The 26,980-nt window shown below is 35.1% G+C and overlaps 1 protein-coding gene across 9 annotated transcripts in view; it reads right to left on the reverse strand.

Moving 5' to 3' along the window:
• Positions 1–26,980, reverse strand: part of Robo2 (roundabout guidance receptor 2) — a 526,320-nt gene that overhangs the window by 64,235 nt on the left and 435,105 nt on the right. For all 9 annotated transcript variants that reach the window (XM_055617835.1, XM_055617833.1, XM_055617832.1 and 6 more), the window contains exons 11-17: positions 24,096–24,177; positions 23,537–23,699; positions 21,495–21,661; positions 18,829–18,950; positions 12,966–13,197; positions 10,035–10,159; positions 8,465–8,636 (exon numbers count right to left, since the gene is read on the reverse strand). In XM_055617835.1, the coding sequence (XP_055473810.1) occupies positions 8,465–8,636; positions 10,035–10,159; positions 12,966–13,197; positions 18,829–18,950; positions 21,495–21,661; positions 23,537–23,699; positions 24,096–24,177 (1,063 nt within the window). The remainder of the gene's footprint in view (positions 1–8,464; positions 8,637–10,034; positions 10,160–12,965; positions 13,198–18,828; positions 18,951–21,494; positions 21,662–23,536; positions 23,700–24,095; positions 24,178–26,980) is intronic.

The raw sequence follows: 26,980 nt of genomic DNA on the forward strand, positions 1-26,980 counted from the left end.
AAGTTAACAGGAGCACAGATTTGTCCCATGTGATGTAATGAGTTACTTTAAAAGTCTGGGGTGCTGCCTTGCTAGTCAACTATGGAAGACAATGCAACCAGTCCTGAGAGACTTGATAGGCTAGGGTCAAATAGAAGGTGAGGAGGACCTCCCTATCAGTGGACTAGGGGAGGGGCATAGAGGGAGAAGGAGGGAGAGTAGGTCTGGGAGGAGACAAGGAAGAGGGCCAGAGATGGGTTATAAATTGAATAAGTTGTAATAAACAACAACAACAATAATAATAATAATAATAAAAACTCATCTAGTTGGTTTTTCTGAGTTTTCTGGTGAACTGCTTAGGTTTGAAGGCCCTGTAAAGCTCAAGTACCTTCTTATCAAGTCTCCTTATCTTTGCTTCCAGGACAGAAAAGGAACAAACATTCCTGAGTTTTCCCTGCTGGCCAGTGATAGAAAATGAGCTATTGGTATATAGACAGAAATGAGATGCACTGTTTACCACTCTAACTCTTAACACTCTGTGACAGATCTCAATCCTCTTTTTCTGTCCTCATGTATTAGAAACCAATATGTGCTGGAGGTTGTCATGTCTGCAATAACAAGAGATATCTTGCTTGGAAGAATATAAATTATTGAAAGACTATGGAATAAAAAGAACAGTCACCACTCTTCTAACCTGTGTTTACCTGGGCCATGAATAGGAAACAAAACATTGTTTTTAAATACTCAAACTACAGCCCTAATTATGATAACTGCTGGAATTTTCTTAAATTATATCTACATATATATATTATAGACACATTTATAGAAATATATACAGACATATATATGTTTTATTACTGAAAAATATTTATGCTTTTATTAGGTTTAAAAGGAATTTACGCAACAAATCTTTATTGATTGAAATATATGTACTTGTATATGTTATATGTGTAAACATAAAAACTGCATTTTAATATCATATTTTAAATATGTTAGCTGGTGACTTCTTTCACTATTAACAGTTATCAGAAAGACAAACAAACAATGACAAACTCCAAACCCTGATAGATAGAGTATACAGCAAAGAGTCAGAGAACTCTTACATCATTTTAAGGGGAGTCCTAATATATTTTATTTAGTGTTGCACAATATTTTTGTAAGCCATGGTGTATTATTTCTATGCTAACAGTTTTTTAAAACTATGTTGTCAATTGTCCTACATAGAGCAGAGACAAGGATCATGTGACCCACCATGCTCTATTGTTCTTGCAGACATTAAAAAAAAAAAAAAAGTAATGAAATGCAGTATCTTCCTCCCATTGAGAGTAACAAAGAACAAAGTAATTTGTTGGAATAAAACTTAATTAGACACATCAGATTCAATTGTACCTATTTCTGTGAAAGTAGCTCTCCAGAATGAGTATGAAAGATGATTTTAAAAATGTTTTATTATTAAGGAAGATTATTCAAAACTTTGTCAATACATACATATTTGTTAATTAAGGTACTGTGTGGTATGAATAAATTTCTTTCCTTTTTTGTCTGTTGGTTCAAATACACAGTTTCATGTAAAATTCACTTTCACATAGAAAATGACAAACAAACAAAAACAAAGAATAGCACACATTTGAACCTGTGTCAGGTTTTGCATACTATCTTAAGGTATTTAAGTATCAATTTCTTCATGACCGTGAGGTGGAATAATTGAAACTTTCACACAGTCTGGCATTAGAGCAATCTAAAATTATCAACCATAAACTGCAACAATTGCCAAAGCACAGTTTAATTATCAAAGGGAGAAGAAGGTGAGCTTGAGTCTCTTTACATGCCCCTTCCAGGATGGGAAGCATCAACTGAAACAGCAAAGATTAGCCATCACTAAGTCACTATTCTTCTGAGAAGTAACACTTGTGTACAGAGTGTTATCAGCCGAGATGTGAAGCTTGATATGGAGGGATAATTAAGAAAACAATTAGGAGAAGTCTCAGGACAGCAGTAGACATTATAAAGAAACAAATCTCTGGAGGACGCAATCTTTTCTGGGCTGAACTGGACTTGACGCACGCACACGTCCTCATTTCCGACACTGCCCTTCTGTGTTGTGTGATTGCCGCTTAGGCATAGCACATTCGAATTACCTCACCAGAATACAGGAAAGCTGTAGATTTACTTCTTTTACTTCTAGAAAATTTTGAATAGTTGTTTGATATACTAAGATGGATTAAAGTGTGTTCAATACCTAGTGAGAGACTCATTCTTCTGAAAATAATGCATTTTGGTAGAATTTTGCAATTTAACATAATCTAAATTAATTCTGATACTTTCCTGTGATATAATTGTTCTGAGAGGAACTGTGTTGTGATAATACAATATTGATTTTTTTTCTGATTACTGTCTTGTTTTCAAGAGAATTAGGTCTTCAAAATATTGTGAGATAGCCAACCAGTTGGAAAAGAGAGGAAAATTACCACTGCCTTAATACCTTATTTACTAAACATGATAGTAAAACAATACATAAAATTAAAGTGCCATTATTTTACAATCTTACTTATCTTTGAGTAAGGAAAACAATATTCAGTAAATATAGTTCATCTTTGTTTCTTTTTATAGTTCATGTTCTCAGAGAAAATTAACAACAATAATGCATTTTAGAATTAAAACATACAGTGAAAAGATATATACTCATGTATTATTTTGCTTTGTTTTGTCTTAGTTGGAGACAGGGTCTTCATATGAAGCTCCAGCTGGCCTTGGGTTTTTTGTGCCATCCATGGAACTCTAAACTCATGATTATTTTCTTCAGCCTCTATACTAATGAGATTATAGACTACAAATATGTAGTACCACACTGGGGTCCTCATAGTCTTGAAAATAAGATTAAATATTAAGATAAAAAAGCTTATTTCTCAATACTTAAAATGTGTATTTGTACATACTCATGCATTTAAACGTGTATTTAAATCCTTTTGTGTGTACCTGTATTTTTTTTCCTTATTTCAATTTATTTCAGAAAATCTCAAAAGGGTAAGTTTATAGGTTTCCCTCAGGTTAAGGAATTAAATCAGTCTGAAGAACTAATTAAGAAGGGAATGCAATTTAGAGAAAAGGTAATGCTTGAACTTCTTTTCTTAATTCTATCCATTTAGCAATGAAAAGTTGAGCAACCTAAAACATTGCACATTATGACTAAACATAAAGTCTCTCTCTTTGCAGGAGATGACACGGTCACTCAGAAATGGAGAGGATCCTGTTTGTATGTCATTTTATCATATCAGAAAAAAAGATAAATGGATGCTTTATGAACTCTTGATGACTATTTTTCATATATGTATAGTCTGATTGTTTAACTTATTGTCAATATGATGTCAATAAGAATGAAGAAAATTGATAAAGATTAAAGATGAGAGCTTTAGTGAAGACATCTTCACTGATGAGCTTTTATTTTCTCAGTTACATCCTCAAGCCATACCGAGTAAGCAAGCTAGTGACCACACTGGTAAACACCAATGTTATTTATATAACATGTCAGAAATCACAGCTTAGAAATGCGAGAATGGTAGAGAATTGAAGGGAAGTCCACATGCAGGAGGGAGTCATTTGAGGTTAATGTTCATTATTCCGCAGGCAATAACCCCTACTCACCCCCTGAAATCCTATAGGAGGCATTTAGTTTTGCATTGAGGAAGACATGAAAGATCTTGTGCCAAGCAAAAGACAAATAAGAAGAGAGGGTGCCCAGCTAATACCTCAACCTAGTCAGAGGACTGAGTTCTTAATACTTGATTTCCATTAAGTTAGGAGCACCAGACAGAGATACTAGTACTTTTACTAAATTCCCAAGTGGCCCTACCTTACATAGAACATCCAAGGAAAGGGGCAAAACCTAAATTCTCCCATTCAAATGTTATGAACAGGAATATGATATGGCAAATTCAAGATAAAAATCCATTAAGAAAACTATTCTGTAGGACAAACACCAACATTGTTTCTTTGATCCCAAATGTTTATAATATGTCCTCAGCAAAGTCCAACATCTAGTAATTGGCCACACAAAGATAGACAAACAAATTTTAAAAAAGCCAAAGCAATACAAACTAAGAGCAACAAAAGAAAAGTATTTAGCAAAAGTACACCATTCTTCAATATAAGTTTTGGGATCCGATGAAAAATATTTTATATATTTTATTTTAAAATTACTTTATTACATTTATATATTTGCATATTTTACTTAGTGTGTGGGTGGAGGGGCACCTGTGCCATGCACATACGTTGAAATTTTAGTAAAGCCTGCAGGAGTTGGTTCTCTCCATTATGTGAGTCTAAGAAATCAACCTCAGGTCATCAGGTTTGGCCAAGTACTTTTATCTACTGAGCCCCCCCACCTTCCTGAGAAATGGGATTTAAATTTTTATACAGAGAGACAGAACTTAACATCAAAGGTTAAAAAAATAACGCGAACATTTAAAGTGTTAATACTAGTACATGGGGCAAAGCATATTCCAGGGCAAGAAATATTTTTCTATAAATATTTATATAAATATATACACTTTTCTCTATAAAAATATCTGATGATGGCAGTGAACAAACTATTAGGATATAAGTTTTATCCTATAATCACTCAGGAACATAGATAAAAGATTGAGATTGAGGGCTGTGGAGATGGCTCCTTACAGACTGAGGGTTGGAGACATGGCTCCTTCCAAGATCTTGCTCACAAGCAAGAAGATGAGTTAAGATCCTAAGAGCCAACGCAGATGCTGGGTGAACATGCATACTCATATGGAATTCTAGCACAAAGGAGGCACAGTCAGGGTACCCCAGAAACTAACCTTATTGTACAGACAGACTCTGGATATGATTGAAAGATCATGCTTCAAAGAATTAACACAGAAGAGTGAGGATGCCTGACACCAATCTTGGGTCTCCACAAGCACACACCTGCACACACATGCACACAATCCACATACATACACATATATGGAAGAAAAGTTGAAAAATGAAAAGTAAGGAGTTCCACACTTAAAACAATATGCACAAATCCATAATTATCATATATTCTTGATTCTTTTTTTGGAATTACTTCTGCTTGACATCTACACAAGTGAAGTATATGTACATATATATTTATGTATATACTTTAATATGTATAAACCACCATTCACCAAGTTCATACCAAAATCACCAAAAATCCTCTTGTCATGGATACCATCACCAAGTTAATAAACAATTAAGGAAGAAACAACATCGGTCCTAATAAAACACCTGAAGAATATAGAGTAGAAAGCGGAAGACATCCCACCTACTTTGTAAGCCCATCCACCCGAAAGCAGATCAAGACATAAAAAGATAAGAAGACAGAAGAAGGAAAATAATCACCAATCAGTATCTTTCATGAACACAAAGTCACAATTCTTTACCATCCAGCACTAAACTAGTTCCAGCAACAGACAAAAAGAGCACAATAGTGACCACGTAGAATTCATTCTCAGGCATACAAAGATGATTTACCTCTTAAAACTTTTTAGTGGAAATTATCATGTCAACAACAACAAAGGGAGAAGGGAAATTTTACATTAAGTTTACATGTAACATAAAGAATGAGAAAAACAGACCTCAAACAGTTCAGCACAGTCTAAAACATGTACCATACATTGTTATGTGTTAACAAAATATATAAAAGACCACACACTGAATATTGTAAAATTCTGTTGCATGGTAGTAAATAAGACGTCTGTAATGAAAATATGTAGATTCCTGGGAAGAACCCACTATTATTTTTACTCAATTTGACAAATAGATTCACTGCTTTTTCAACTGTAATTCCTTGATACCCTTGTAGAAATTGACAATCTGATTTGAAAAGTATGTGTAAAGTGAAAAGGCCTATGATAACCACCACGATTTTATAGATGAAAATTATGGCCTTTTCACATTACCCAATTTTAAAGTTTTAGCAATGTTAACAGTGTAGTTTGGCATATAAGCAAAAATAAACGTTGTGAACCCTGAAAAGAATTCACATACAGTTAATTTATTAGGGGAGCTGTCAATAAATGTTATTCATTCCAATTAATAACTTTATGGAATATGTAAGGCTTAGCCTTTCAACTTCAAGCAATTACCTGAAGATGAATTATCACTATTGGTCTAAAAGCTAAAATTATAAAGCCTCCAGAAAAAGTAAACTGTTCTTTCTAGAGATACAAAACAATTTCTCTAACAACAATATAAATATATATAAAAGAAAAAGTAAGTTGTACTACAAGATATGATAAACATAATGAAATCTACACACCTAAAGAAGATAATCAAGTAAGTGGACATGGGTGAAGATGAACAATCCTCATTTAGAAAGACAAATGGGATGTGCATTGAATGTATGACAGGAGTCTACCGCAAAAGGCATCTGAAAGACTCTACCTAGCAGTGTTTCAAAGCAGACACTAAGACTCATAACCAAACCATGGCAGAGTGCGGGGAATCATATGAAAGAAGGGGAGTTAGTATGACATGGAAAGGATAGGAGCTCTACAAGTACCAAATATATCCGGGCACAGGGCCTTTTCTGAGACTGACACTCAACCAAGGACCATCTATGGATATAACCTAGAACTTCTGCTGGGATGTGGCCCGTGGTAGCTCAGTAACCAAGTAGTTTTCCAAAGCAAGGGGAACAAGGACTATTTCTAACAGTATCTCAAGGGCAGGCTCTTTGTCCTCCCCCCCCCCCCCAGGGGAGGAGCAGTCCTGTTAGGCCACAGAGGAGGACTTTGCTGCCAGCCTTGAAGATACCTGATAAAACAGGGTCAAATGAAAGGGGAGGAGGTCCTCCCCTATCAGTGGACTTGGAAAGGAGCAGGGAGGAGACCAGGGAGGGAGTTGGGGAGGGGGAGGGAATGAGGGAGTGGGATACAGCTGGGACACAGAGTTAACAAATTGTAACTAAAAAGAAAAATAATAAAAAAACTATCTCTTATATAAAGAAACTATTAAAATAGAGAACTCATGCACTAAAAAAATTCTCTCTTTGTCTTTTTCTCTCTCTCTCTGTGTGTGCATGTTTGAGTTGACCAAGAACTTCATCCAATATGTGACAGAACAAGAAATTAGGATAGGTAAGCTGTTCCATATCACTAGGTTGTGAAAAAAAATGAAGCTAAAATCACAAGGATGCACAATTTACATCCACTGGAATGGCTACTGCTGCAGACTGGCACTACCTAATGTTGGTGATGATGCAGAAAAACTGACCTTTTTCTCATTTCTGAGAATTTCATATTTTATATTTGCAAATTGTGTAGAAGTTTCAAGTAATGTTGAAAATGCATAATCCTATTATCTGTAAATTCTGCTTTTCAGAATTCCTTCAAAGAAATGAAGACAGTTTTCTTGCAAAATCTCACATCAGAATGTACATCCTCTAAATAGGAAATTAGATAAACAAAATAGGGCATATTCATAGGATTCAACACCATTCACTAACCAAGCCTTTAAACTGTTTAAAAAATACACAAAATAATCTCAGAAAACATTGCTTGAGTCAAAAGGCAGACAGTAATTATATTCTAGATAATTCCATTTGTACACCTATCAAGAACAAATAAACATCACCAACAGTGACAGAGAACTCTTTTAATTAAAGAATGTGAATGCCCATGGCAGTTCAGTGTCCAAGTGGGTTCCATAGTAATGGGAAGAGGGACTGCCTCTGACATAATCTGATTGGCCTGCTCGTTGATCACTTCCCCCTGAGGGGGGAGCAGCCTTACCAGGCCACAGTAGAGGACAATGCAGCCACTTTTGATGAGAACTGATAGACTAAGATCAGAAAGAAGGAGAGGAGGACCTCCCCTATCAGTGGACTTGGGGAGTGGCATGCATGCAGAAAGGGGAGGGAGGGTGGGATCGGCAGGGGAGGAGGGAGGGGCTCATGGGGGGATACAAAATGAATAAAGTGTAATTAATAAAAAAATAAAAGATTTAATAAAAAAATAAAAATAAAAATAACATAAAATAATTAAAAAAAAAGAATGTGAATGGTTTTATTATAGAGTTTTTCTCTCAGAGCTATATTTGCATTACCAATTTCTTTTAGGTTGCTTCTCAGTTTGACATATTCTGGCTCAGAGGAAGCATACAGCTTTGAGTCGAAATATATTCTCTAATGATTGCCTTGTTTTTGTTTTTTATGTTTTCATTGAACCAAAGTATTAGTGGATCTATTGAATGGTAATAATTTTCTAGTCAATCTTTAACAATAAAACTCAATTGTAGCTATAAGATTAGTGGACATGCATACAACCAATTGTGTGAATTATTTGTAAGTACTCATGTCAATTAACCTAATTGCCTGTATGGGTGTACTATAACTGACAAATATCTGTGATAGATAACTCACCAAGATCAAGAAGAAGACTCAAAAACATGTTCTCCCTTGTTATCCACTCATAGACACTAAACTTCAGACTCCATAACTGACACTCACCGATTATTATTGGCTGTGGTTCACTTTTGACTCCAACTCCTGCACTTGTACTAGCTGCCACTTCCACCCGGTACTGAATCCCAGGGAATAAGCCACCTATTACAACAGAGCGAATGGCTGCATCCACCGTTTTGTTGATATGGAATCGTGTTTCATTTCCCAGACACCAGATCTGTAGACACGGGAAAGTGAAAAGAGTTAATATGACATTTCCTTTCAGAGAATTCGACTATGATAATTGAATACATATTTTTTTTCAAAGTGGCTAATCTATTTTGTAGCCCTATGAAGATGTTTATAAATGACAATGTAGCCATCCTTTTTAGAGTATGTACATTTATGTGCATTTGACAGAGAACAATATGACAAGCTACAATTCTTGTCATATTCTTTTACATCTTACTATTAACATGTGAATTTACACTGAGCAATTCCAAAGGCACAGTGACTTTGCTAACACATCAGAAATATGGTGGCAGATTTCAAATGTGACATTTATATAGACAAAGTCACCTAGTTTCCTCTGCTTAATGTTCCAAAATTTATTTTATACACACTCCAGTATAAATTTGATGATTGTGTGATATAATATTAATTATGATATTAATGATACATAAGTACACAGTACAATTACACTGTAAGACTTTAGCATTGATTTAGTTATGTTTCTAAAAGGACATAGCTCCTCCTTAAGCATGTTTGCTTAAACTGTGATTGTAAAATTAAACAACTATAACTAATTAGCCCATCTTTTGCTTGAGTTATTTGACAAATTTCTATTTAAAACAAGCTTTTAGAAATAAAATTCAAACCACTTTTTTTTAAATAAAATTATTCATCCTATTTTTCCACATCAGCAAAGAATTTCTGAAGTGAGGTGTGATCTCAGTTAATGGTACTGGCTCTATCTAGCATGTTATTTTTCGTATTCTAGAAATATATGAAATATTAAAAAATGTATTGCTTTGAATATTTTTAAGGTTTAATGTATAACATCATCCTGACTTAGTAAAATTTTGTTACAAGAAGTTAGACACACTTTGTGTCTTAAACATCAGTGATAGCAATAAAACAACAGGAATGTATTTTTTTTTTTCTGTAACAGGAATCATTCCTTCAGTTCAAAAATGAGAATTACTTTTTGCTATTTTATTAAAAATTTGTTTCAATGACCACATTATTTCCCAAGGGAAATCTCAAAAGAGTTGGTACAAGAGTCCTGTTCCTTCCATGTCCTTTTTTATCTTTCCAATTACTCAATTTATCTCTCCTTGATAATACAGGAGAACACGCTTTTAGTATGATCTTTATTTCTACCTCAAGTGCCTCCTTCTATCATTCCTGAATCATATTATTTTGAAAACCACTTCACTCTCAATTTTCCAACTGAGTTGTATGCCTGTGACCTTGATGCTGGGTTCTCATTCCTTACACCTTCTTGTCCTTGCCTATCATACAATGGAAGTCGACATGCTGCATTTGAGCTGTTAGGGACAGGCTGTGTCGCAATGGTGCTAAGATCTCTTAAGTAAGCTTTATCTGTGGCTCTCCCTTCACTAGTTTGGCTTACCTTATATTCCTGAATAATTCCATTCTGGTGGTCTGGTGGTGGAGGATCCCAGGAAACACTGATACTTGTGCTATTGGGACTCCCAACTGTCAGCACAGTGACAGACTGGGGAGGGGCACTCGGGGCTGCAGAGGTAATAGAATTATTATAAACAGTGAGCTCTGGAAGGCATATACTTACAGAACATGAAAATAAAGATGAGACTTGTAAGGTTCTGCTTTCCAGTTGTCCAAGATATAAAAACAGTTATTAACAAGTGATAGCTTGTTGAAATACAGACTTTAAATTCAATGTATATTTTAAATTAAATGCAGCAAGTAGAAATATTATATACCCAATAACAAACTAAGCAGCTTACGTTCTTAGGGTTTTTATTTTCTGTGATTGACAGAAAAAAATCTGTGCTGCCAGATTTCGATATTTCTGATGACCTCAGGAAGCAAAAACGACTCTTGTATCAGTTTGAGTAAGGAGGCCATATTGTAAGTATCTACTTACTGAGGTTAAGCAGAAACTCAGAATTTAAAGCTAGAATATTGGATTCTAGAAGTAGTATATTTTATCTTTAATATTTTCTAATAGCTGTGTTTCTAAAAGAAACACAACAATACTTGAATTAAAAGTATTCTCAGATGCTATATCCTAAAATGCAAACAAGCCCAATTTATAGAGGCTGTCTTTGTTGTATTCTTTGGGATAATGTTTACTAAGTAAAAACAGAAACAAAATTATAAATCTTACCAACACATAAAAACACTGATTTTTTCCATACTGTGAAAAAAATAATTGACTATTAAGAACGCGCTTATAATTTAAGATTTAAAACATATTTTATGTGGCTGGGTAAGGGACTCTGCTAACAAAATCAAAAACAGGCTCATGTTGGGTCAGATGTGAAATGGGATTTTTTTTTTTTATTTCCAACAGTCGTTCTATTCCTTTATAGTTTCTCCTATAACTAATTACAACCATGCTGAGAAGAAATGACTGAGAAGCAGTTCCTGAACTTAAACTGCAGGGTCCCCCAATTCAGGGATTCCCAGAGCTAGGAAAAGCTAATTGTGCGTTAACTCAAAGAGGTTCTCAGTGAACCTCTTAATTTAACTCAATAGCAGAAAGCAAAACATTGGAACATTGGGATTCCACTAAAAATATATCTAGAGAATTGAAGCAAAGAATTGTGGACCACGAAAAGATTTCTGTAAAACCATCAATGCCTGTATAGCATCATAATTTATGTTCCTTACAAATATCTTAAAATACATTTCAAAAGCCAGCCCAGAAGGTGTCCCATGTTTGGTAAATTTGTCACAGCATATTTCATTGATATGACATATTTGCATTGAGATCTAAGACACAGAGAGACAGCTGCTAATATAGTTTGCTCCTTCCTGTCTCTCTATGTGACAGTACCGCTCCAAAATGCAGCAGAGTGACATAAATCTGACCACTTGTCTACCAGCCTTGCAGTTATTAAGTAGTAGACCGCACTGAAAGCTAACACTTTGGAAGCTGGATTTCCCTTCTCCTTGTTGCTGGCTAGGCGAGAACTCATGCCTGCTTCCTGACAGGTCAATTATTCCGGTAGTGAACTTCTTTCTGCAGATTTGAAAGAAAGCGAATGGCTGCTCATTGCTCCCAGACTTATTCCAGCTGAGTCCATTTGTTACATTTACCAGGCCACAGAAAACAGAGATAAATGTGGACCAAACACTAAAAAATGTCTAATCCACAGGAAAAGTCTACTGCAGAGAAACTGGTTTTTGACACAAGGCTTAACATTATTCTACATTATAATTATTTGCCTCTGTCACTGGTGAAAGAATTTTGCAGCAAAGGTCAGGTTTAATAGAATATGAATATTATTAGAAAGGTTAGTATTTTTCTTGTTTTTAAAAATTCTAAAAGTAGTATGTTTTCAAATATATTCCCTTCTGTCTGGATCTCACTGAAAATCAACTTGATGTTAATATTTTTATTGTCTATTATATTATGGAAAATAAGTAACTTAAAAGCTGTTTGGTTGAGCATGGGCATCTGCCTGTAAGTATTTGTAGTGTGTTTACAAAAGGTGTTTCTTGTTTCATTTGATACAAAATGTTTTTCGAGTATAAAAATTATAGGAAATGCTCACACAGTCTATATGAAAGCTGAATTGGGACATCAGTATACTTGTGTTCTTGCCTTTTTACTCTGAGGGTAACATGTACAAGCCTTTCATTTACTGAAAGCAAAAAGGCTGGCTAATGTCCACACTCATCTCAGCGTTACTTTGGGTTGACCTTAAAATATGTATAGGTTAAAAAAAAATGTTGCAAATAGTGGAGAGAGGGATGGAATTCTTATAAGAAGATGGCTATAGCAAGTGCAAAAAACAACCTTCCAAAGGAGAAGTCATGGCTCATACGGACAGTTCCTATGAAGAAAATGGACTGACTGATAGATGTCAGGCTTTGCTGTATGGCCACCATTAAAAAGCCTGTTATGTGTACTTTGTCTTTACATAATCTCTTCTGAAGCTAAATGAGCTATATCCCCATTAAAATACAGGAATATATTATGATCAGACTCAAATATCTTGAAACAGAAAGTTTAGGACAAAGATATAAGAAAAAATTACTTATAATTTTTCTTTTCCATTTGGTCTTTGTACTTTGGTCAGATATACATTCTGACTAACACACACACACACACAACATGCTAACAAACATGAGTTCCCACCTTTTTAATATATACATATATATATTAAAACACATATATGTGTGTGTGTGTGTGTGTGTGTGTGTGTGTGTATTCTAGAATATTAGGAGACAATTACACTGCCTGGATTCACTCTGAGATGAACTTTTTCTGGTCTTCACATTAATATGAGCAAGAACTAAGAAAAAAAAAGACTTAAAAATAAAATTTGCATTAGAGATAGTTACTGACCTTCCTCAGTAGTACGGACTGTTTTCGATTCACTGTCCATTCCTTGGAACTCATTAAAATATGGTCTGACTTTAATTTCATAAGACACTCCCTTTTTCAGATTCACCAGGACAGCACTTCTCTCAGTTGGGACTTTGGCATCTAGATTCTGCCATGAAGCTGAAGCTTGTAGGCCAGAAGTCTGGCGGTACATTACTCTGTAGCCCTGAATAAATTGGGGTTGCCGATCCACCTGCAAAACAGAATAGGGTAAGCAAAAGAAACAGGAAGACATCTTGAGGGGTTTGTCCCTCTCTTCCCTCCTCATGGCCATCAGCATGATGCCAGCACATTCACATTCATTCCCCTACCTCTAATAATGTTCTTTAATTGAAAGCACATATTGTCCTTTTAAAGTCTTTGTCTGCTCATCTGAAAATATCTCACATGTGCTGGCCGCACATGATTGACTGAGGCCCCAGCTTTTCAATGTTTTACATTTGCTTTCCATTCTACTGAACTCAACAACTCCCATTCGCCTGGTGTTATATATTTCATATGTTATTTGTTAGCATCAATTCATTGTTACCTTTTCATTCAGAACAATGTGGAAGGAGGGCATGAGCCCATAATTACCCAATCAATTGTAAAGTTACAACTACAACAAATAAGCATATGAACAATGGTATGAATGGGATCCAACAACAACAGCAAAAGGTTCACTCAGGAGGTAAAGCGAAGGATACGAATGCTTACCCCCCCTGCATTTGGATATGCCATAGAGAGATTAAAGCTGTGAAGCCCCATCATGTTCTAAAGTATATGAAAGTTTTCACTTCTTAACAATATTTAATTCAAAGTACATTATTTTAGCAGCCTCTCACTCCTTTAACAGTATGATTCTACATGTTTTGACAACCTCCATGTCTCTTTCTATATTAAATAGCAGCTATTTTCTTAAACTAGAAGTCTCAGATTTTGAATTTCATAGACCATTAAGATGTTCTTTTCACTTTATGATGACTGGGTGACAGCTCAGTGGGACTCTGCTGCCCTTGTAAGCTTGAAAACCCGGACTATAGAATCCATATCAAAACAAAAACAAGAGCCAGGTGTGGTGATGCATGCTGCATTCTTACCATTGGAGAGGTGAGACCATGAGTTTACTAGCCAGCATAGCCTATTTGGGAAATTCCAGACCACTGACAGATACTGAGTGTTCTGAGAATTGTACCAGAAGAATATTGATTGCAGCATACCCATGCCTGTGCTTCCCTTCCTCTCCCTCTCTAACAGCCCCATAGTCGTTATAAACTTTGTTTTTTTTCTTTTGAAGAGAAACATTTTAAAAATTTTTTATTAGTTTTTTGAAAGTGTCACACAATGTGTTTTGATCATATTCACTGCTTCTCCAACTCTTTCTGGATTCTCTGTACTTCCTTTCCCACCCAATACTATACATTTTCTCTTTTTAAAATCCTTCAAGAGAAATTTGTGCTGCCCAAATATTCTGGATGGATGGTCTTCTGCAGAGTGGTCAACTTATCAATGACTATATATACACTCATTTACAAAACGCCTTCTCTCTTTTCCAGCTCCTAGCAGTTGCCAATAACTCCATGGTTTGGGGTGAGATTGTATGCCTAGTTGCCGTGTCTATGCTGGGATTTGTTTTGACTTGGTCTTGCAGAAGATTTGTACAAGCTGTCTTGAATGCTGTTCTTTTTAGAGGTTTTATGGTTGCTTCCGTTACGGAGAGAAATGGCTTTTATGGTTTAACAACAATAAAATAAGGAATGTCAAATCATTTTACTGGTTTGCCTTGCTTGATAAATGCATGATTTGAAGGTAAACTACTATAGCTGCTTCTCCAATCAATACCCCAACTACAGCGTAGTATCCACAGGCTGAGAAGCTTGAAGCAGCCATTTCATAGTCAATGTGAAAAGGTTAGTGAAAAAGAAATGAAATTACCTCATTTCAAGACAGTTGTGCAGAAATAAATAAGGAATATGAGTTTTTACTAGTGCTTAAAAAATTCAATTATCAGCATGCTATAAACAAAAGGGTTTTCTTCTATATATTAACTTTTAATCTTTCTTCTTCTGTTGTAGTCTGACGTTTTTGAGAGAAAGCAACCAATTCATGAACAATCAATCGTGACAGTATTTTTTATAAAGTTAAAAAACCCCACAAAACTTCAATTAATATAAAATAGAACAAAGGAATGTTTTTCTTTTTAGAATGCCTCAGCTAGAAGCCTCCTTGAAAACACATGTGTGTCTTGGAAGTAAACCTTTGGCTGATATATCAGTCTCAAAAACTGGAAATTCCTTTTCTAGCTGACGGATCTTAAGCCACAAAGAATCTCTGGTATTAGAGCCACACTTTAATGAGGCTGTTACAAGAAAAATTAAGGCCAAGTCTAACAAGGATGCCCATGCATGACCTTGCGATGTTCAGCCATGCTACCAATTTGTGTTTGTAACAAAGTGACGTGATTTTGAAAAGCAGAAGTTGCTCTGACAGAAAATTAGGCAAAAAAAGTAAATTAGGCAAAGAACAGAAATTAAATTCAGAAGAACCAAAGAGAATTGCATTTCATCAAAACTGCCAGAGTTAAAAAAAAAAGAACAAAAAAAACCTTGCTGCGTATTTTAAAACAACATTTAGCTTACATTTTATAAACTTCTCTGAATTCCCTTTAAGTGAATTTATATACTGAAAGAAAGTCATAACTCACAATAATAGCTTGTTAATACTGAAAGAAGCAAGCTGTGTTTTTAAGAAGAACATTAAGCAGCTGTTTGGAGATGAAGGGAGTCTGTAAATCAGGGCAAATTGGTTTTATCCATGTTTGGATTTCATTAATTAAGTGTTTTAGGTACTTTATGAAGCTAATGTTTACTACACAGCACCGCTTGCTCACTCCAGTGAGCGCCACCATCAACCAGTGGATAGTAATAGGCTACTTAGTAACAAGAGGTTAACTTAATTTTGTGCAGTTGGGAGGCACTGCTGAGAGGGAAGGGAGGAAAAATGTCCTTAATGGTGAAAGCAAAACCTGAAAGTTGACCTTAAAAACCAAAGAGCATTGAGCGAGGAGAGGCTCAACACCATTCACTCTAGATCATATTGACAGGCGATTATTTCCAAGTTCTATCGTTTGCTTGTTATTATTTTATTAATAAACACATTAGAAGAAGGGTTTTCTTTTGGAGTTTATTTTAATCAAAGGCTACTCACAAATTCTTGGGGAATAATCGCCTAAGTTAAAGCAAAAAACATTTATGATACATTAATAAAGCATTTGGTTGAAGGACAGAGTAGAAAGAGCGAGTTCAGCCATCTTCCTGTTCTGGTGCCTTGTCTGATTTTTACCTTAATCTTTTAACTTTCTGATCTTAGGAATGTTTACTTTCTTTAGATAACATGAGTAAAATGGGGCCAGTAAAATGGAGACAGTGAAGTCATGAATTTAAGTGAATGTGCCCTGTAGTCTGTGGAGATGAGCATTTACAGGACATTATTTAAAAATGTACTAAAAAGGAAGGGTTAGTTGAAATAAACATTTCAAATCAATGTTTATTGAGCTGCCAAAAGCTATGTTCACTAACAAAACTCTATACCTGAACAAGATATCCACAAGAAATTTCTCAGGTGTGCCAGTTCCTAAAAGCCGTGTCTTATTTTAGTGGGGTTCTGAATGTTGACTTTGAAAAAGCGCTCTCTGCAGGTCAAGTGTCATGGTTCTAAGTAAAGGGTCTTTATTTCTGCCCTTGATCCATGGCACCACCACTCTAAAAATAGCTGCTTGGGTTTTTTTAATTTTTAGTTTGTAGACCAGGCTGGCCTCGAACTCAGGAGATCCACCTGCTGCTGCCTCCCTGAGTGCTGGGATTAAAGGCGTGTGCCACCACACTCAACTAACACCATCACTTTTTAAACGCAAGCAATTTTTACTTCCACTGTAGAACAGTTTTCAGAATCAGTTCCATTTATCACCCTTATATCAGCAACCATTTTTAGCCAAGAGCCACTGCTAGTTATTTGGCATTAACATTAGTCTTTGGCATACTTTGGAAGGTGTATGTTTTATTTTCTAGTACAAAAGTCATGTACATTTGCTGATCAACACAGGAAGATTATTGTGAACCACTTCAGATAGCCTTCATTATAAACAGGAACTAAAATATTCTTTGCCTCACACCCTAGCACATCTGAGAATAAAACACTGCCAGTGTAATTATTTAAGTACAAAACCTGTCTATATTTGTGTTCTTTTATAAAAATGTATAACTTGACTAAATGGTATTTAAATATTATTTAATGGCTCCTGTTCTAAGATATGATTCCATACTCCTCAATCTAGATGCATATTAAATTCATCCTATGAGTGATAGTCTTTGGTTGTTGATGTACTTGTTTTGTTGTCTAATACACTTAAAGACCTCTTTGAGTAAAAATTGTTTTCTGTGGTATGTTTATCATGTTATGGCATTTGTCACTGTGACACCTTTCCAAGCTGGATTTGGACCCCTGCACACAATGGCCCTCAAGGTCTGGAATATATTTTGCACTGGAAAATTGCCCTTGAACTGGATTCGTTCAAAGTAGTTAATATTGAGAAAGAACCCAAACAATTATTTGTGTTTTTCTTTTATACTTCAAGAAATTTTACCAAGTAATTGATAAAAAAATATGCTTTTGCCCTTTACCTGATTATAAAAGAGACTTGATATAGAGTGATGGAATTATTTCTCTGTAATGACCTGAATGCCAAGAGGTAAGAACAGTGTAATTTTACAACATATTTAGCTACTTCCAAAATAACGACCATACATACATACAGTTAAATATATCCCAACTAATAATCATAGAATTGAAAGTTGGGCTCATAATGATCACCACTGCATACACAATAGGTTGTTTACAACCTAAAACATAGAGAATCCTTGTGTTGATGAATGGGAGAAAACTGGAAAGAACTTGAAAGAAATCAGTCAGTACACCAGGACTATCTTAGCTAGAGTAGATGAACACTTAACAAATATTTGGCAAGTTCAACAAATGTTAAGTGTCAAGTTAACACATTTGGCAGAAATCCTTGGGAATATTTCAAAGGTAAATGAAAATGTCCACATTAAAAATTATCAACAAATAGTTGTGGAAACATTATTCAAGGAAATGAAACATTGCACGGGTTTACCAGGTAAAGGTATACAAATAGATTATGGGCTGTCCATAAAACAAAATATTATTTATGACTACCTCACACAGAAAAGTTAGATGTAATAGATTTTATATAGGTAAGGAATAGATTTATATATGCAAGGAATAAAGTGGTGATATGTATCGTGACATAAGTGAAAATCAAAAAAACATTGTGCTGAATGAATGAAGCCAGAAACAAAAAACTTCTGTGATTCCCTAAACGGCAAAATCCCAGCATTGACAAATCTATAGCAACATGGTATCTATTGGGCGAAGTGTGATAAAGATGGGTTTGGGAGGGAGTAGTCACTATTGGGCCCAGGGTTTCATTTGGGGGGGACCTTACTATTCTAAAATTGGATTTTGGTGTCCTCAGAACGTTCATGGTGCTAAAATTATTAACTTTTACTCTGTAAGTTTGGCACGTTAGTTCCATCTCAGTAAAGCTTGGAAGTCAGTGCAGGGAAGGCCATATTTCTATTAAAACTTACTTATTTTTACTTATTATTCTTTCTGGAGTTTTATCTTTTGAATATTTTACGTTATTTTTCTTGATTACTCCTTGATTTGTAATGGTGAGTGGTTTACATTTAGTTTTGCATTATTTGCCTTTAAAAAAATTCCAAATAGATTTTGCACATAAGGCCTAATATAATCTATGTTAACTTACCGTCCATGTGACTTGAATAGTTGTTGGGGTCAGAACAACTGGAGTATGGAGACGAACAATGACATCGCCTAATTCTTTCTGGACTTGTCTGTGATCCACTCCTTGGGCTGGAGGGCTGATATCTGCAGTTAGAGGAGAAAACCGCTCCTAGTTTCAAAATTTGTTATTAAATTCCCAGGCATCTGACATAATCCAGTTCAGAACTAGTTGCCAGATGTATTGAAATACATCATGACAAAAAATCAATTGGTCACATAAATATGAACACATTATGCCTATAGAAATGAGTGGGTGCGGTATATATGTATTCTATGATTGTAAGACACAATTTATTATATTTACCTTCATCAAAAATCTCCATTCTCTACAGAGTCAGTGTAATTCTTCATCCCTGCATAGATGGACTGTTTTAAAAGATCACTAACTTCTGAGTTAGACTATATCCTGGGTCATAATACTTCTCTGGAAAGATTAATCTATATAGATGATTAGACGCTGAAGGACTTTCCAAGTTCTAAACTAAAATTCAAGATTACAGGGTCTTATTTCCAATAAAAGTTACATATATGGCAACAGAGCTTGTTTTCCCATACACTTCACTATAAGGGAAACTTTCCCTAAAATTATTTGTTTTAAAGAAAGATGCATAATTCTAAATGATTTATTTCCTCAGTTTGTCACACAACAGTTTATCAAAAGTGTGAGGTCTGAATATCATCTGTACTGTAACGTAAGTTCAGTGTACTAACTAACGACACAATATGATTTCCTTCATTTCCATTTTTTTATCTTTAGCATCAACAACAAAGTATGAATTGATTTACAACATTATGTTCCTTTGTCTGAAAACTATTAACCTTTGCTGATGTATGGTCTACTGTAATATTTACCTACAACTACTTAGGAGGCTAAATGAAATAAATAGTTTTTAAAGTAAGGGGTCATTAAAGGCTTTGAAAACTCAGATCTCAAGAGCCAATGTGTTCTTTGAAAAGAAAGAAGTGCTTTGTGGATGACCAAACAGCAGAAAGTGTGGCATAAAAAATGAATCTGCCGTTCAGACACAAGCATGTTTTTTTTTTGTTTGTTTGTTTATTTGTTTTTAATTAAGTATCTGTTAGAAAATACAGGTCTTCAGCTATATGAATTTTCTCAGTTGGAACAAAACTAATCTCTCTCTCTCTCTCTCTCTCTCAAACACACACAAAAACATGGATCTTTGTTAACCTTTTCACTGAGAGTTATATTCTGTGTCAAGGCTTAGTGAGTGTCACAGTTATTGAAGATCGTGAAGACCAGTTATTGAAGACTAGACTAATCACACCAGAAGCCCTCCCAAACTTGTTTGTTGTTTCTCTACCTTAAATTGCAGCTGCACACAGAACAAAAACTGCTATCCACACAGGTATACCTCATATGTATTCTAAAATTTCTTGACTTGAAAAAAAAGTACATCTCTTCCATTTCACTTTCAATCATTTAATTTACTCATTCAATCCAGACACATTAAAAGCGGTTGCATAGGGATGAGGTAAAATGTAATGACTTTCAGGTCTTCAAAGTCTTTGTTGTGCCTTTTCTCTCTCTGGAGACAGGTTCTTTACCTACATACCCTTCATCATCATGGAAAATTAAGCACACGATGGAGGAGAGAACAAAAGCAAAGTACCATCCCCTCCTCCCTCAACTGTCATCATGTCAGCCGTGGCACCATCACGTGCTGACTTTATTTGACTTCATTCCTTTCCTGCACCCTTCTCCGTGATAATGGCATGCTAGTCACTACCTCTGAACTACATTGTAATTATAATAATATTTTATGGCTGCATGGTGCTTTTCATAGCATAAAAATACTACTTTGTATTATATCTTGTTCAAAGGCTCTTATAAATAAGAAATAATAACTCTTTCTCAAGAGCCCTGTGGGGAGTAGGTTGTAACAAACAATGAAGTCCCCATTTTCTATTGTACTACTCCTATTACTAGTAGGAAGGAAAGGATAATATAGCATCCTGCATTAAACCCTCACTTGAGTGGCTTCTCAGTAGCAAAAGATAGGTTGCAAAAGTGTGGGGGTGAGAAAAGAAAATTTCTGCTTTGAAATTAATCAATTTAACATTCTAGGAGATGGTGGTTTATAGGTCAGAAGAATCACTTATGCCAAGAGAACCACTTATTCTTTTCTGAAATAAATATCTCCTTGATATAACTGATTAGAATATACATACATGTGTATTTATTAAGTGTTCTTATTAAATGTTGGCACTGTACCACATCAATGCTGGGAGAGCCACTTTCCTGGGGAAAAAGTGGAAACAGGAAAAAGAAGCTGACAGTCCTATCTAGGCATCTACTTTTAAAGGATTTACTTCTTTTTTCTATTGTGTAATAGAAAAGGAAAAACTTTTATTATTCATTCCGGGTCTCTTACTAACTACATATATACCTAACTGTTTGTTTTACCTATCAAAACCCAGAGAGCTCAAAAGGAGAGTTCATAGAAACGTGTTCTGAAAACATTTTCTTCCATGAACAAAACCCCAAGATCATATCAGCATATGCACATTCAATCAGCATATGCACATTCGTTTTGCTCATGCAATGTCCTTGTTTTAAGTTGACACACCTTCTTAAAGCCAATCACTTTTCCCAGCTACTGAACCTACCTTGTGTGCGTACAGGATCCGACATAGGGCTTGGGTCGCTGAGACCTTGGGGGTTGATTGCTCTGACCATGAATAAGTAGATTGTGTTGGGTCTCAACCCTCTCACTGTATAGAGAGTTGTCTTAACATGGTTTGCCACTGTCTGCCAGCTATTGCTCACAGATTGGCTGAAATAGGAACAGAAACTAATTTAAAGAATGTTCATAATACAATAGCAAATGGAGTTGAGTGTCAATGACAAAGGTTAATGGCTGAAAATTAAACAGACGCAAACACACACACAACACTTGAAGTGTTCAGCCCAATAATGAAACATTTGGATGAGTTCCTTTTATTCAACAACAAAGCCGAGCCCACCTAACAGAGTGCCATGCACAACAAAATTAAGCCCAGGAGATGTGAGAGCCCTTTGCTAAATGCACAGCAACCCACTAAATGAATACCTGTAAAAGGAACAGAGGCCAAAATCACAACATCAAGTTTATACAATAAATACGGTCCTCATAAATGCATATGTATATACCTTGCAAAGAATTAACCTGCAGAAAGAATAAATGGGCTACAGAGTAATTTATGCCAATATATTTTCCTGTAACAAGGTGTGTTTTCTTTTGCATCATTCCACATGCAATTTTATAATAGAGCCTTCTAAAACTACATATCTGTAAAAGAAGAAAGGAAGCATGTAATGAATATTTTCCCTTCGTTACATTTTTAATAAAAACTTATATTACACAGTATTGTGATATCTCATCTCTAAATGATGAAGTATCTCAGATCCCTTGTTTGGTCCTTTCTACAACTAGCTACATATGGATGCTGTTTTAGACCACTGTATTTAAGGTCAAATGCAACTTTGCTAAAAATAATTTTTAAAAGAGGATTTTTAGGTCTATATTTTTAGCATAAAAATCCATCCTTACTTACCAAACATAAAATTATGAAACTGTTATTTTAAAATTTGAAAATACCTATCTATCATTAACTTAAATGTGGAGTAGAAAAACTTAACATAAAGAGTGATTATTTGTCCTGATGTTGATAAAACACAGTGGCTGATTTCTAAGTGTGCAACATCAAAGAAAAGCACAGTGAAATTGAATGTAAAACTATAACATATACATTTTCCATTTGTACTTTATCCTTTTTGGATCAAGCAATGTAATCATATTCAATGATATATTATCTATACCTCAGTACTCATGACAAATATTTCATTTACCACACTGAAATAACTCTTGCTTTCATAACTAAAAGCACATGGAATTGATTTCTCAACTTTGGTTTTCAATTGTCTTTCAGGAATATTCAATAAATTTATTCAAGAACATAGTATCAATATATTGTAAATATTTTTCATTTGTTTTCTAATTATTACAAATAAATATTCCAAAACACAGTGTGCCAATATACACTGAATAACTTTAATAAGTGTATATGTCTAGCAATGGTGTGTTCTGTCTAGGTCTTATGTGCCAATGTGATACATATAAACATAGAATTTTACTCAGCTATGAAGAAAAACAGAATAAAATCATGAGTTCACCAGAAAATGGACTAATCTGGAAAGTATACTAATAAACAAGTTGAATCAAACTGAGAAAAAAAAATACCTGTGTGTTCTCCCTCAAATATGGAGACTATCCTCATATATATATATATATATATATATATATACTGTTAAAACATTAGAAAGTGTGTGAGAGAGTGCAAAAGTAGGTGATGTGAAAGTATTGAGTATAGGCAAAAGGAAATGTATTATTGTATGTATAGATAATGGTCAGGTTAAAAAAGATGGAGCAATTATGTTACAAAATACTTCTTTATAGAGATAGGAATAGACAATAAATTTTGTTTGTAATCTTGTTACTGATACATGAAAGTTTTACGTCTAATTCTGAATAGTCTTACATAAGAGGGAATTCTTAAAGCACATGGATTTGTCCTTGACATAAGGCCTCAGGGTTGCTCAGGTGAGATTGGAGGATACAGTAACTAAGACAATCATCCAGTGGAGAAATGAAACAGGAAATGCCCCATACCTGAAAGCCTCAATGATATATGCACTTGCTGGGAGAACTCCAGGTGTCCCTGGCTGCCAGGATAAGGTAACGCTGTTCTTAGTAACGTCAGTGACCTGTGGTTTGGATGGTGGCCCTGGCAGGTCATTTATATCATAACTTTTACTGATTGTTGCTCCAGATTCTGTAAATGACGGATAGAAAAAAAAAAATTCTTACCTGATTTTGTAAGCAGACAATATTGCTTGAAAGAAGAAAACATTAAAGAAATTGACTTGACAATGTGCAGTTCAACTTCATAAATCAGGTGGCTGTAGAGTATTAGGTTTTCCTACAGGCTAATAAACGGCATCTTCCCTTTCAGGCCTAATCAGGATAATCACTTGCATTACAGAAGAAATCAAGCAACAAGGTCATGAGGTACAAATGCACGAGGTTCTCCCAGATCCCATGCTATGTGCCAACTATTGTGTGAATTCAAAATTGACAATGAATGTGGCTTAGGTTTAGATCCAAAGCATGTAAAATCTTGATCCACCATCACATTGTTATTTGAATATGATTCTCAATAAGAACTCACCTGTTACATCCAGCACTGCACTCCAGGAAGTTTCCCCACTTGAACTTGTAGCCACACAAGTGTAAGTACCAGTATCAGAAATCTAGCACATATAGAAAGAGGGAATTCAATTATGATTAACTTGTAATCACGCAGGAATTACTGTCAATTGTGTGAGAGATAGAAAGAGAGAGAGATTTAAGCAACCATTTGTTATAACATTGATTAAAAGTTTTTCAAAATTATATTTCTGCAACTAAATGTTATTTGTCTGATAAGCGTTATTTATTTATTTTGCTGTCTCCATGGTAATATTTACTTTTTTTTTCTCCTTTTTTTTTTTTTAATTTTTCTTTTTAGTTACATTTTGTTAACTCTGTGTTCCAGCTGTATCCCGCTCCCTCATTCCCTCCCCAACCCCACACTCCCTCCCTGGTCTCCTCCCTGCCCCTTTCCAAGTCCACTGATTGGGGAGGACCTCCTCCCCTTTCATCTGACCCTGTTTTATCAGGTATCTTCAGGGCTGGCTGCAAAGTCCTCCTCTGTGGTCTAACAGACTGCTCCTCCCCTGGGGTGGGGGGTGTCAAACAGCCTGCCCTTGAGATCCTGTTAGAAATAGTCCGTGTTCCCCTTACTTTGGAAAACTACTTGGTTACTGAGCTACCACGGGCCACATCCATACTTTTAACACTCTTTTCTTGTGGGATTCCATTGTGTTGTTTTCAGATCGGAACAGCCAACTTAGAATTCATGTAGATTTCTACATGAATGCAATCCTTCACAAAGGCAATGCTGGCTTTTCTGTCTCAAAGAAACTGCATTTCAATAGTTAAAAGTATCTAGGACTAAGTAGATAATGAGACAGCCATACCTCTGAGAAGCCAAATCTGTTTTAAAAGAATATTCTTTGTCATTTGATAATTGCATTCTCTACTTATAAGTAAATGGTTTCAGTGCAGCACTTAATAATAAAGTGGTATCATCTCAAAACAAAACAAAAACTGAATTAAAAACTGAATTAAAAAAACAAAACCAAAATAACAAAACAAACCGTGCCTATAGATCTTTGCCATTTTGAAATAAACACAACCAGAACAGAGCAAAAAACATAGATTATTTTTCAAAAGCACATTTTAAAAATATCTCAATTTATTGACCATTTAAAATGTCTTTGTTGCTGATTTAAGAACAGCCAAGAACTTTTGGAATAGTTGAAAATATGAACAAAAGTTGTCTTTTACAAATGTAAAACTGAAAAAAAATCTTGAAAAATAAAAAGGCTACAGATCAATAAAACATAAAACTAAATGATCCTCATAGTGTTCGGGTTCTAGAGGCTTGCAGTACCAATATGTACTGCCATTAGTTTGGTGGGTTAGGGTAAATAGATGGAAGTCAATGCCAAAGAAAAAGTTTAAGGCAACCAAAAAGATGCAGAATTTAGATTCCATGATAAGCATGAGTTTCTTCATGAAATTGGGAGATTATGGAATATTTCAAAATTAATCCAGGACTCCATGTTATAACTGATTCTCAGATAAATCATTAGCCCATGAAATTACTGTCATGCTACCATTTCTATTGATTTTAAATATCACTATGTATTTAACTTAAGTTTGAAGTTGCTCTAGCATGTTACTTTTTTCCCATACTATCTCTGTACAATTTTATATCTTACAAGGATGATAGGAGTAGCCATTGTGGAATAAGCCATCCTTTGAAATGTGGCTGCGAGTGCATTATAGTCATTAGGAATCTTTGCATTTAAGAAGCATCACTCACAAGCTAAATATAATGAGCTGAGTTTGGATTTTAATGGGACATTCATTTGAATATGGGCTGTGAATGTGTAAAAGAATTTGCATTTTATTATAGCTGCTGAACTAAAATGTAGCACTTGTTATTCTGTGTAAAAAGGAAGAGTATGTAGGTAATGTGTCTTAACTGCATCCCCTTGTCATTGTGTGGAGATATGAGCCTGACATTAGCTGTGGTAGGTAGGTTTTAATGAGTATTGGAATATTCAACTTCTCAAAAGATACAGATTCAGATACCAATTAGCTGGACCAGGAGAACTTAGCATCTATCATGTTATTTTGTTCTCTTGCCTCATGCATTGAGAAAAGAAACGATGAGACACAAAGGATTCTGACCTGTAGAAAACCTCTTGACTACACCAGTGAAGTGGTAAAGCCTGTTGTAATCCTCCTTTAACTGCAGCCATTGTACAGGAAAAGAACAATGTGCACAATTTGGAACCGATCAAAAGCCCAAATAGCTTGTGAGCCTCACTTTTGTGCTGCCATGATCACCATCACCATGCTATCTTTTGTGTGCTTTAACTTTAGATAAGACATATTCTGATCAAGAGTGCTTCACTTTCTTTCTCTCCTTATCCTTTCATCCTTGACCAATTTCTTTAAAAGGAAATGAATAGGTTAGCACGCTCTTTCAACCCCTTTTCTCCTTGGACAGTTAGCTACAAACAAGCCTCTCGGGGACGGCATCTGAAAGATGCTACTCAAAGACCTGTGCAAGGAGTCAAAGCTTGTTTGACATCATCAAGCATCTACCTTTAATTACTTCTCTCTTGCACTCCTAGGGATCTTGACTATCCATGCACACACATTGTTTAAAGCAACAATACAGCAAAAAAGCATTAACCTTCCTGGCCCAAGTCAGGCTTTATCTCAGAAAGAGGTTAAAATGCTTATGGAAGGAGAGCTAGGATGAATTTTTAAATAACTTTAATTTTGTTCAAAGAAAGTTAGCTATTTCATGACAAATTTCAAAAACATACTTTAAAAAGTCCATATTAATTTATTTTCCTTTGACAGAACTTGACAGTTTTTTTCACATAGAATAACAGTTAATTTGTTGTTATTAAAGTTAAGATTATTTATAAA

This window comes from Psammomys obesus, unplaced genomic scaffold (assembly GCF_907164565.1).
Source record: "Psammomys obesus unplaced genomic scaffold, mPsaObe1.curated_primary_1811, whole genome shotgun sequence".
NCBI classification, from domain to species: domain Eukaryota; kingdom Metazoa; phylum Chordata; class Mammalia; order Rodentia; family Muridae; genus Psammomys; species Psammomys obesus.